The sequence below is a fragment of the Heliconius melpomene genome, chromosome 15 (assembly GCF_056956725.1).
Source record: "Heliconius melpomene rosina isolate 202511_hmr_F chromosome 15, ASM5695672v1, whole genome shotgun sequence".
Taxonomy (NCBI): Eukaryota; Metazoa; Arthropoda; class Insecta; order Lepidoptera; family Nymphalidae; genus Heliconius; species Heliconius melpomene.
In genome coordinates, this window is record NC_140403.1 from 8,001,047 (window position 1) to 8,014,425 (window position 13,379).

Sequence of the window (13,379 nt, forward strand, 5' to 3'; positions counted from 1 at the left end):
ACTGAGATATTTTATAGTACTTACGGGCGGTAGCTTTTAGGTATTGGATTTGTAAAAGCTATTGCTTAAACTTGTCAAGTTTAACTTTTAACAAGAAGCATTTAACATTTCTAAACTTATTTATATTTAATTAAAGTTACACGACATTTCCAACTATTAACATTTTATCTTTAAATAAAATGAGAAATTCGTATAAAACAATTTTCAAATGGAACCAGCCGAACTCTCCAGTGATATAAATTTAATCAACGAATATTACACGTTATTTGGTGAAGTACGCACGCCGTGAAAATGTGCGGGTTTGCGGTTCCATTAAATCGACTAACATGGGAACCATAATAAAGGTATAAAGGGTGAAACTTTTGAAATGAATCCCGAATATAAAATAAGAAATAATATCTGAGTAGATAATTGGAACGTAATATTTCAATAATTATGTATTTATATGGCTATCGCATAACGGGGTAGGCGAAGAGACAGGTATTCCATTCTAATTATTATGTAGCGAAACCTAACGCCGAGTTTTGTCTTGCTTTTGAAAATGAAAAAAAAAAAACTTCTACGAGTGGGCGTTTTTATTTTTAATACAATATTTCTTATTAATAGTTAAATTAAGAAGTCTTAACCTCGACTTCCAAAAAGACTATTCCATTAAATAAAAATATTTTTCTATCACATCTAAGCCTCCAAATGTGAGAAGACCTAAAATATAAAAGAAGAAAAAGGGAACAACCAGATCGTTTCATATAAAGCTAGAGATTTTACGAGTATGTCATCGGGTACGACGCCCTAGTAACTCTTCCAATTACAATTTGGATGTCCCGATATTTCGAAATTCTTGGTGTGAAAACCCTAGGAAATTGGACACAAACTGGAATTTGTGCACGTATCAATTTTACTAGTATAGCTTTTTAATTGTTTTAACATATTGAAATATTATTTTTCGTTGGAAATTTTTATATTATTTTCTATAAGGTTTAAAGAGTGTTTATAAGTCTACTTTTTAATTTATAGGTATGTAGGTATATATATATATATATATATATATATATATATATATATATATATATATATATGTAGAAGCATCAGAAGGGGCCTCATAGCGGTCTTGGCTGTTACTATCCATTTGTGGGCGTTGTAGCAACAGAGATGTTTAAATAAAAGTCACACTTATATTCCACAATGTCTTATTACTCGTTTACATAACAGTTTTACAATAAATCTCACAAGATTAACAAAATTACAATAGATTAGGAGCCAATAGGTTAATTGGTGAACATCTCACGCCATAGCTGTCAACCAATGACGTCTGCTAAAAACTCGTGGCTACACCTACTACCCTATTCGGGGTTACCCGCTCCATTTTAAATATTCTTCTAATATAATCCATTACATAAATCAATTAAAATCAAAATGCAAAAATTGCGAAATTATAATTAAAACTAATACATAGCAGCGCGCCGTCACGGCCGTCCTGCATCGTCACACGTCCTCGTGTGCATAGGTTCAATCTGTGAACAATAAACATAGTGCTTTGCAATACGTCCCGTTCGGTCTTCCTGACCACACAATATGTTCCCTTAGTGGATGTAACAGTGAACTCAACAAAACTCATGGTGATTACAATTTTTATAAGTGTATTACAAATACTACGAAATGTTTCGTATAAGGCACACATAACAATCTTACAAATGTCACACCCGTTACTCAATATCACATAGGCTAACAGTCACACAGACAAGTCATTGCCACAACGGTTAGTAATTGCCACACAGGCCAGTCATTGCCACACAGGCCAGTCATTGCCTCACAGGCTAGTTTCTGCCACACAGGCCAGCCATTGCCACACAGGCTAGTACTTGCCACACAGGCTAGTTTCTGCCACACAGGCCAGCCATTGCCACACAGGCTAGTACTTGCCACACAGGCTAGTCATTGCCACACAGGCTAGCTGCTGCCACACAGGCTACTCGTGGCCACACAGGCTACTCGTGGCCACACAGGCTACTCGTCGCCACACAGGCTACTCGTCGCCACACAGGCCACTCGTCGCCACACAGGCTACTCGTCGCCACACAGGCCACTCGTCGCCACACAGGCCACTCGTCGCCACACAGGCTAGTCGTTGCCACAAGGGCTAGTCGTTGCCACAAAGGCTAGTCGTTGCCCCAAAGTCTAGTCGTTGCCACAAGGGCTAGTCGTTGCCACAAAGGCTAGTTTTTCTTTTTTTTTTTGGTTTTTTTTGTTTGTTTTGTTTGTCTTAGCTTTGTTTGTTTGTCTTAGCCACACAGGCTACTACAGGGTAAAAGGGGTATGTAACTATTTTACATGGCCGTCATCGACACATTCTGACTTTATTTTGTTGCTTGCAATCTCCCGCACTACTACGGTCTATTAGAATTGAAGGCCGTAGTAATTATAAGGGTCTTTAAAATTTTGGGTCAAGCTTGATTTGGTTACAGCACTCAACCACTCAACACTTTAACTTTGCTTTACGTTTATCAAACTAAACCTTCTCAGAAGAAGCATTAGCTTCTTTTGCTCGTGTCGATTGCTCGATAATAAGATTAAAATCAAATTCATCCGTGGCTAATTACATTAAGTTTAGAGGCATACAAACCTTTACTACTAACAATTCTAAAGGACTCGCTCTGGTTATCCTACTCATAATAGCTAGCTAATGGCTAGCTTATTGTCAGGTAGTGCATCTTGCCACGACTTATTATTATCTATCTCGACAAAGCTTACTTTATTAAAGAGCATTCGGCAACAGAGCCGAAACAAAATGAAAACTTCTCACCAGATTCATCTAAGAACTGATTCATAGCAAGTTGAATGGAGCAAACATTCACCCATCGTTCAACCCGTTCATCGCTTGCTTTGTATTCCATACTGGTGCAGCGCAGTGCGATGTGGCCGCATTCACCACACGTGAAGCAAGAGTAATCACCTTCGTAAGCACACCAACTTCCTTAGACTGTAGAGATGAGGTAGTATCTGAAATCTCACAATGTAAATAAGAAATTGCTATTACAACCACTATTGCCACAATAATCACTGGGTACGTGACCCTGCTTGTCACAGTTATAGCATCGCTGTGATGATTCTATTAGTGGCTTTTTCACTTCAGTCGGAGTAGTCTTCTCACCAATCGGGTGTCCTCTTTTTCTTTGAAACAGACTGGAGCGAGCGTTTCATACCCAAGGCGTGTTATCATTTATAACATCATTAATTTGGTAATAATCTTAGCTGGCAGCTATCCTGCATGACATTCAATAGACATTATTTCCATACATGTTTATCCTCTAAATATTTCTGAACAGTCTAATAAGCTGCGCCCAGCATACGCAGATAAACAGTCGTCCCTCCATGGACCACCTTTGAGTACTCGCCATAAATTTGCAGCTGGAGTCTCAACAGTATCAAATCTGAGCTTTATAAAAGGCTTGTTCCCAGGTTTCTCCTTTTACCAGTAAAACGGTGTCATCAGCAAAAGACACAACTTTTCCAAAGTTTATAGGTAAGTTCAGTATTAAAAATAGTGTTGGTCCCAATATACTTCCCTGTGGAATGCCATATTTGAAAGGAAGGCTTATGCTGGTATATTCTTCTATTTTAGTGCTTTGCATTCTATCCGTCAGATAGCTTTCGAATAGTTTTTGCACCAATCCAACCCTTACACCAATTTCACAGTCAGTTTTTTTTAAACGAATTTATAATTCTTGCAACTTCAATTTCATCAGTATCAAGTAAAACGAACGTTGATTTGATGTTATCTATTTGTAGTTTTTCACTGATATTGGGAGACGTTTTTTTTATCTTCTCGGTAAGATTTCCACCATTGCTGACGAAATATTCATTAACTATGTCAATTGAATCCTGCGGGAACTTGAGTTCCACAATAAACCAGAAACGATATTCTTATTGTCACGAATACTTAACTTATTTTTTAATGCTTTCCATAATTTCTTATTATTTGATTTTTCTTTCACAATCCAATTTTGAATTCCAATCAATCTCGGATTTGTCAAATTCTCTCTTAACTCTTTTTGTGCCTTGCTTATTGTAATTATCAAATCACTGCCGAAAATAAGTTTTTCTTGTAAACATATGTCACACCAAGTGAGAACGTCGTGGTCTGCAGCATCAGAATTAAACATTTTAACATTATTATATAACACTAGCGGTCCGCTCGCGGTTTCACCCGCGTTATGTTATTATTAATTTCTGTCTCCATGACTGACGTCTGACGTCCTAGTGACGTCTATGCAAAATTTGAGACTCCTAGCATTTGTAGTAACGAAGTTTCATACAAACTTTCGACCCCAAAAACAACCCCTTAGAAATCGAATATTGCAAATTCCCGTCTTAGCGAGCACCTACGTCCTATTAGTAACTCCTATGCAAACTTTCAGATTCCTAGCACATGTAGTTTCTAAGATTTCGTGATGAGTGAGTGACCTTTCGATTTTATATATATAGATTATTTTTAAATGTCAGATACTAATGGCTCCCGTAAAATTTTGTTTCTGCATGTCAAAAATAAATTTTCAACGCTCACATTTTTTTTTACAATTTTCACATCTTGTCAAATTTTAACACTCTATTCTGTATTTGGTTCCTTACTCGTTGCTGGTAATCCCACTTCTGATGTAGAAGCATCAGAAGGGGCCTCATAGCGGTCTTGGCTGTTACTATCCATTTGTGGGCGTTGTAGCAACAGAGATGTTTAAATAAAAGTCACACTTATATTCCACAATGTCTTATTACTCGTTTACATAACAGTTTTACAATAAATCTCACAAGATTAACAAAATTACAATAGATTAGGAGCCAATAGGTTAATTGGTGAACATCTCACGCCATAGCTGTCAACCAATGACGTCTGCTAAAAACTCGTGGCTACACCTACTACCCTATTCGGGGTTACCCGCTCCATTTTAAATATTCTTCTAATATAATCCATTACATAAATCAATTAAAATCAAAATGCAATAATTGCGAAATTATAATTAAAACTAATACATAGCAGCGCGCCGTCATATACAGGGTGTCCCAGGAGCCAACGATAAAACGAAACCAGGTGATAGACCAAGTCGTGACAGTTATGAGAAAAATATAAAAAAAAATCTTTGTCATGTATTTTTCATATTATATTGATTTTAAAAAATATCGCAAAAACCGACACCCTGTGATGGTTTTTCAAGTCCCAGGACTACAAATATTACTCTTTGTTCATTTTTTTTTCTGTAATGTAATCATGAGTAACCCTTCTGTGAATTACAGTTTAAGATTTAAACATACCTGCATCAGTTTTCAATAAAATGTGGTGTTTTTGCCAAACATTAAATTCAAAATATTTAGTACACCTAACTTTAACCGACTGTACTATAAAAAAAATGTACTACACTGTTTTTGCAAGTAACTTTAAAAGTTGGCGCATTTAATCTGGATTCCGAAATGGTACGACACTTGCTGGATTACTTCTTTGTTGAAGAGAGAAAAATCGAAATACACGATAATCGGGATGACGTTCAGCTTTTTGGTATCTTTTCCGATACATTCTAGCTGCAGCATTTGCGTTACATAACCATTCTCCATGAATGAAATGCATATTGGCAATGTGTCAAAGACCGAGTATATCGCCTGCAAGACCCCGGACTCGAGCACTGTCCTTATAAGTCCTGGGTCATCCCCTAAGTTGGAAAAGTTCAGGTACCTTGGATCCGTCATGCACGAGTCTGGAGTCATCGATCACGATTTCTATAAGACGGATAAGAGTTTGGAAAGTATCCTGCGATCACAGACCACACCAGTGACCTCCCTAAACTAAACACTTAGCCCAGGCAACGCTTATCCGACTTAGGGGCTGGCCCAGGAATTATAAGAACAGTGCTCGAGTCCGGGCTCTCGCAGGCCATATACTCGGTCTATGACACGTTGCCAATATGCATTTCATTCATGGAGAATGGTTATGTAACGCAAATGCTGCAGCTAGAATGTATCGGAAAAGATACCAAAAAGCTGAACGTCATCCCGATTATCGTGTATTTCGATTTTTCTCTCTTCAACAAAGAAGTAATCCAGCAAGTGTCGTACCATTTCGGAATCCAGATTAAATGCGCCAACTTTTAAAGTTACTTGCAAAAACAGTGTAGTACATTTTTTTTATAGTACAGTCGGTTAAAGTTGGGTGTACTAAATATTTTGAATTTAATGTTTGGCAAAAACACCACATTTTATTGAAAACTGATGCAGGTATGTTTAAATCTTAAACTGTAATTCACAGAAGGGTTACTCATGATTACATTACAGAAAAAAAAATGAACAAAGAGTAATATTTGTAGTCCTGGGACTTGAAAAACCATCACAGGGTGTCGGTTTTTGCGATATTTTTTAAAATCAATATAATATGAAAAATACATGACAAAGATTTTTTTTTATATTTTTCTCATAACTGTCACGACTTGGTCTATCACCTGGTTTCGTTTTATCGTTGGCTCCTGGGACACCCTGTATATATATATATATATATATATATATATATATAGCTGTGTTGATCAAGCGCGGCGTTAAGTTACGCGCCAATGAACACGAAATGTAGAGTAGAGTTTTCTAACAATAGGTTCCCTCCGCGGACGACAACAGAATTTAATAAAATTTTAATCTTGTTAAAAGTGAAGAAATGTTTTACGGGATAAAACGTACTTAATTTTCCACCGAGCACCGCCGTCGTCATATGTGACATCAGCCAGCTAATGAAAAAAGTTTGCCTATCGTATTAGTAGCGGCCTGTACTCGCTTCTGAATATGCTTCAATGAGCATACGAGTATAGTTAACCTAGATCGAATCTATATACTCTTTATGGGATTAAAAAAGTTGTCAGTTTTTTTTTATTAAATTATATATTGAAGATATATCTTCACGCTGTATCCCGCATACATTAGTGTAGGCAGAGGGTAGCTAGTGTTAAGACACTCTGTTCTCTACTTTTCGCTAAATTTTTCGAGGCATTACGTGTTGAGTGTTGGAACTCAACGCCCGGCTTTTGACTTGGTGTCACAGTGAAAAAATGAAAATATTAATTTACAATACAATACAATATAGTTTATTGCACAAAAAAACAAAATTTTACACAATTAATATAAAAAAATTAACAAAAACAACATGTACAATATGGCGGCCTTATCGCTTGAAGCGATCTCTTCCAGGCAACCTTTGGTTGTTGGAATTATATAAAAAAGGAAAATTTAAAAGGAAATAATTTCCTCGCGTGGAGATTGAACCCAAAACCAGAAGAATACTATATTAAAACTAGGTTCCCTTTGCTGTCCTGCCATGTGCGGCATACAGCATGTTTTATTTATATTCAAAAGCAGCATTACGCGAAAAAAGTTATTTAAATTGCGATTGGAGTAGCCTAAATTTGAAAGAATCAGATTTCTTTGAGAAGTCGTCCTCTGGACAAATATTTTTATTCGAGATTTGGATCTTATTATCTTGATGGATGCGCATAATGATATGAAGTACTTCTGCTGGGTATTTTTTTTTAAATAAAAGTTTATTTTTCGTACATTCGTATATATGGTGTTATATATGTAACTATTATTTTTGTAGGTTACTTTTAAGGCAAGTAAAATATTTTTTTAACATCAAGCCATATCCTGCAAGTATCGGGATATGCAAAGGGAACCTAGTGTTAAGACACGCCGTTCTCCACTCTCCGCCAAATTTTCGATGTTTTAGGTGAAGCTAAAAAACAATTTAATAGATTATTTTTCCGACCAGCTATTATGAAAAAAAATAAAATAACCATTTAATTGTTACAGGTACAGTGCAAGTGCGTCCTAAGCACACAATTTCAGAAAAATAGTGTTTCAAAAAAAAAGTGAGAATAGTGGAACAGTGAAAATAGTGATAAAATGCATTTTTGACGTAATCCTTTTATATTATATATTTTGACATTGTTGGGTGTCACCACGAGGACGGCGACGAAGCAGAGATGGCTCGGCCTGAAGTTGTGCGATGAAGCGGCGGACGAGGACGGCATGGACGAGCCGAGCGCTGCCAAGCGTCCGTCTGTACTCACCATCGATAGAGCAGCCTTCTTGCTTTTGAGGGTCAAAAGAGCTTTCAAGAAGAAGCGACAGCAGAGGAAAGAGAAACAGTGAGTATATTTGAAACTTTATAACGGAATTCTAAGCAGGAAAATATGTCCTTCAATTTCTCTGTCATTTGCAAACTGAATTTAAAAAATATTTTTATTTTAAAGATCGTACTTCTTAGGTCCCATTGCCAGGAATCCAGATCTAATGATGAAATCCCAGAGAAATCGAAGAAATCTTTAATTTTTTTCAACACATAACAATTTAATAATTGTCTATTTAATATTGTCTAAAATAAATTCTATTAACAAAGCAAGTAACTGGCAATATATATAACATCGCTTCTCATATTATTCCCAAGAAATACCTAGTAACTGCCAAAATAATCATCATCCAAGCTCATATGGACCAATCCATGAACATATGGTCCTTATAGTACTTACCTGTATTGGGTACAGGAGTATTTAAGCTCAAGACCATGGACAATGACCTCTCTATATCTTTATCCATTTATAACAAAATCTTACGTATTTCTTAATCGACTGGACACAATTTTAAACTCAACTCACGTAAAGTAGCGGGAACTAGCTAGTAATTCTTTATAACATAATTCATACGGCTACCGTACTATAACATGAAATTAAAACAATTTAGTTAGGATTTAATGACATAATATATCCCAATTTATTTTGACATAATTGGATATTGAACGTCGAATATGTTTACAATAAAAACAATTACTCGATTCCCTCTGCTTACTGTTAGCAAATTGGGTTATTAGCAAAATATCCTTGATGAACTACATTCGTGGCGATATTTTTTTTTGTTTTTGCAAATATAAAATCTCCAATTATTGTTCCAAATTCAATTTGACATACATATATATAAAGATTAAATTATAATTTATATTGTCAAATTGTATACGAATGTAATTACGGACAAATAAAAGTATAATAAAATAAAGCTTAAATTAAACTATATAATAAAGCATAAATTAAACTTCCACGGATGTGTATTTTATCTATTGTATCGATTAATGTCTCCAATGTCTTCTGTGTATAGGAGCATCGAGGGGTAAAGACTGTTCGCTCCCCAATCTCCGCCCGATTGGGACTGCCCCCTTAAAACCCCAAAGCATTGTAACATTGATATTTTAACTTCTTTGAATGAATCCTTTTATGATGATAATTTAAAAAAACCTTCTAAAAACATGTACATATATATTAACATAGATTTAAAATATCTATGTTAGGTAAGACTATGAATGTAATGTTTAAAGGTTTGATTTCCACCCGGGAGAATTTACTAAGTCAAATCGTGGACTTCCTCAGCTCAATAATGTTCTAAATACGGATAGAAATTGCAGAACAGCGTGTCTTGACACTAAGTTTTCTCTGCCTAACCTAGATATAGCAAAATTGACAGAAAACATTAAAGCATTGGTCAAGTATCTTAATTGATCAAGTAAGCATACAATAGCTTATCTATAAAGTTATTTCATAATGTAAAAAATATTTCAGAAGTATTATGGCTTACTTTCAGCAAGAAGGCCAGAAAAGAGATTCGTAATATGCACCTATTCTTATATAAACCTGTGAGGATGAGAAACTTGAAATTCACCTCACGTACTGAGTTTATGTAATCCTCATTCTTGTTGTAAATTGACTTGTCTGTGGATAAACTTCTAAGATGGTATTTATTCTTTGTTTCATTAGCTTCATTATCGTCCGTGTTTAAATATAAATAAATAATATTGTTTTTTTCTGAATTATAATGTTAATTATGAGTGTTTGGATGGTTTTTAAGAAGCGTAGGTTCGAATCCTGTTACGTCTAATTTTCTTGTATAAATTTAAAAAAGTACTGTACAAAAAAATATAATTATAAAGATTAACATCTATGAATTATAAGAATTATCTATAAGACAGCAGTGAAGGAAGAAGTAAGCTAGAAAAAGCTTTTTCATCAGTTTTTCTCACAAAGTTAACAAAATTACCTGGTTGCATATTTATCTTATTTAAACTTTCTATATCTGTCTCATTATTTAATAAATTTGGTTCTAAATGATTTTTTATTTACAATTTTGTTTTCGAATACCTAGAGTAGCTAGTTAATTCTAATTTTAGTATCTTCATACATATATTTGTATATTAATGTAAATTCGCACTGTTGATTGTATTGAAAGATATTACTTCGAATCAAAATATTCGATGTATTTCGATTATACAAATATTTGGTATTATTTATGTTAGTTAAGTACTGTTCGATGATGGACAATATAAACATGTAGTACTAAAAATGTATTGTGAAATTAAGCTGAAATTGTAATATTATGAAAAATAGAATACAGAAAATTCATTCATCATTTTCGTATATGTTATTTATTTTTTTAATATATTTTTTGTGAACCCAAAGCCAATAAAACAATAATATGGTTTCAACCTTTATTTAGTTAAAAGTTAAACTACATTTTTCTTGTCATCAATTGTAGTTGCTTGACCATCTCCTTTTGATATAATTTTAACGCTTTCTCCGCTTTTGACAGTCGTAGATGGTAAAGGTGGTGCAAATGCATCAGATTTAAACTCATTTTTTATTTCTTTGTTTCCTACTACGACAATATTTTTTTTTGCAAAACCACTTTTCTTTTTTTCTTTTAATTTTCCAATATTTTTTGGTGATATTTCTGTTTTCTTGGGGAAAAATAAAATTTCAACGGCTTTAGGTTTCATTGGCATACTCGGTAAAGATGGTCTGTTTTGCAAAAGGTCTAAGATATAGGGTAGAAATGGAAAACTATTACCATTATTTTGTGAATTATCTGGACCTTGACCTTGTTTTGGCCCAAATTCAAATATAATATCTTCATGAGTATGCTCGTGAGAATCACAACACAGTGGTGAAGATGTAGGTTCTTTGAACGTAAACAGATCGTTTCCTGATAAAATTTTGTCAAGAAGGTTTGAGGGCTGCATTTTTGGTGAATCCCTCATATATTTTATGCTTGAACATGGACATGCTTCCAGAATAGTTTCTTTCTTGGGATGAAATAAAGAATCTGACCCATGATCTATGTGATCTGATCTTAAGGCATCTAGAACGTAACCAAAGGAAAATTGATTAAATTGTAAAAAAATATATAGTTAATAAGAAATATAATAAATATGACCTTCTGGATGCCTGTCAAAATAAAATGAAATATCCAATTTCCCGAGATTTACAAGAGAATTCGTAACAGCAGGTAAAGGCTTGAAATTTTTTCCCACATCGCGGGACCAGACTGACGATAGACACGATACCACCAGAAGCACAATAAGGTTGACCTGTAAAAAAGAAAAATTAAAAGTATTATTTAATTTATAACCTCTTAATTACAAAGGAAATAAATGTACATCATAATTAACAAAGATATTGTATATAAAGTCAAGAAAACAAGTTTGGAAAGTCTCGTTTAAATGAAATGAGTCTTAATTAATTTTGAGTAAATTTGATTCTAATTGAGTATATAAAGCTAATATATTACATTTACAAAAAGTTATTTAATTCAAGTGTAATAAAAGTTCGATTCAGTAACGTAGGCTTAAAGTAAAACTTTTAATACCATGTTGATGAAGTTAAATGGAAGTCTGCAGAATTCGCTTGACACAAGTAACAAGAATAAAGATTCGATTGAAATTCTGTTCAAATCTAATTCTGAACATTTCGCAACATCGATTTAGTCGTTTATTGGATTTCTGTTTTATGGTCTTGCTTGTGTAATGCCGAATTTCCGACCGATCGGCTTTTATTTTTTCATGCTTGTTCATATAAATAAGAAACAATATTTTCTTTTCAACAAAATCATATTTAAAAGATATTCTCTATAAACACGCTAAATCATCAACCTGAATTTATTCGCTACAAATGCAATTGTGAAATAATGTCCCACTATTGTTTTGTAACGAATAAATAACCAAATTAAACATATAATAAAAGAGTTGAATATAAGGTCTCGTCTTATTAACATCGCCACTAAACACGTAGCCCACAGTATTTTTATTGTTGCTTCTCTCTGTTTACCGTATAGCGGAGTAGAAAGGGGGGTAGTGTTAAGACACAACGTTCTCTAATTACTACCTAACTTTACAGACATTATGTGTTGAGTACAGAGTGAAACAAAGGAAATAATTCAATTCCTCGAGTGGTAATAGAACACACAGCCTTCACGTTTTCATATGCTGTGCCACTGTGGCACGACAGCCTCAAATGATGATAGCCTTAGTTATGGCGCAGGGGCACAAGCCTGCGACTGTAAACACGATACGTTGTGGGTTTAATTTCTTCTCGGAGAACTAAAATATATAATATTTTTTCTCGCTCTGGTAACAAGACAAAATGCGGCAATATGGATACTATGATTGCTGATGTATAAGCGATTGTAATATCATGGGGTTCAAATCTTACTTGTGGGAATATTTTAATACACATTTTATATCGATTGAGAATGCCATACAAATTGAGCGAAAATGCAAATATAAGAATTGCAATAAGAAAACAATATAATGTAAATACTAAATACATATATAATAATCGCTTTATTATATATGTATTTAGTATTTACATTACTTTAATTTTTCACATATCACAGATTAAATTAAATTATAATTCATTACATCTAATAAATTCAGCAAAGTGTGGCTTGGAACTTGCCAGTCAACGAGCGTACCTCAAGAATTGATCCGAAAGTGTTAACAATAGGTTCCCAGGTTCCTTTTGCCTACCCAGTTATGTGCGACATTCAGTGTGAAGCTAAAAAATGTCACAAATATGCTGCAAAATTATTCCAGTTCTGATCTCGTCGTGGATTTCGGCATACATTTCCCTTTTTGTGCCCATTAGGACAGATTACTGTTTGTAGGTGTTAACTTAGAATGTGTTTTAGCTGATATTGCTAAATTATAAGAAAATGTATTATAATAGAAAATAGTAACTAAAATAAACGAATAAGTAAATAATTGAAATATGAACACCGTCGAAACGAACCTACCACGAATTATTGAACGTATATTATTCTTTTACGAAATATACTTAACTAAAAATTAATCATCATAATTACGAACAGACATTTACTACTGAAATCGTAGTAGCGCAGTGGCACAAGCGTGTATAAGCGCGATGGTTATGGTTTCGATTCCCACTCGAGGGAATGAATGATTCCTTCGCTCTGATAATAATGCAAAGGGTCGTTAAGTTCTGCCACTCAACACACAATGCCTTGAAAATACGTTAACGAAG

The 13,379-nt window shown here is 34.2% G+C and overlaps 2 protein-coding genes across 2 annotated transcripts in view; one reads left to right on the forward strand and one right to left on the reverse strand.

The window, feature by feature from the left end:
- The window catches only part of wake (ankyrin repeat and fibronectin type III domain containing protein wide awake), a 163,315-nt gene that overhangs the window by 56,578 nt on the left and 93,358 nt on the right, over positions 1 to 13,379 (forward strand). The window contains exon 2 of the mRNA XM_085198356.1: positions 7,831 to 8,168. Within this exon, the coding sequence (XP_085054482.1) occupies positions 8,050 to 8,168 (119 nt within the window). The 5' untranslated portion in view covers positions 7,831 to 8,049. The remainder of the gene's footprint in view (positions 1 to 7,830; positions 8,169 to 13,379) is intronic.
- Positions 10,524 to 12,572, reverse strand: LOC146531591 (uncharacterized). The gene is made up of 3 exons (XM_085198534.1): positions 12,549 to 12,572; positions 11,275 to 11,428; positions 10,524 to 11,199 (listed from the first exon to the last, which is right to left on the reverse strand). The coding sequence occupies exons 1-3, from the start codon at positions 12,570 to 12,572 to the stop codon at positions 10,565 to 10,567; spliced, it is 813 nt and encodes a 270-aa protein (XP_085054660.1). The 3' UTR covers positions 10,524 to 10,564.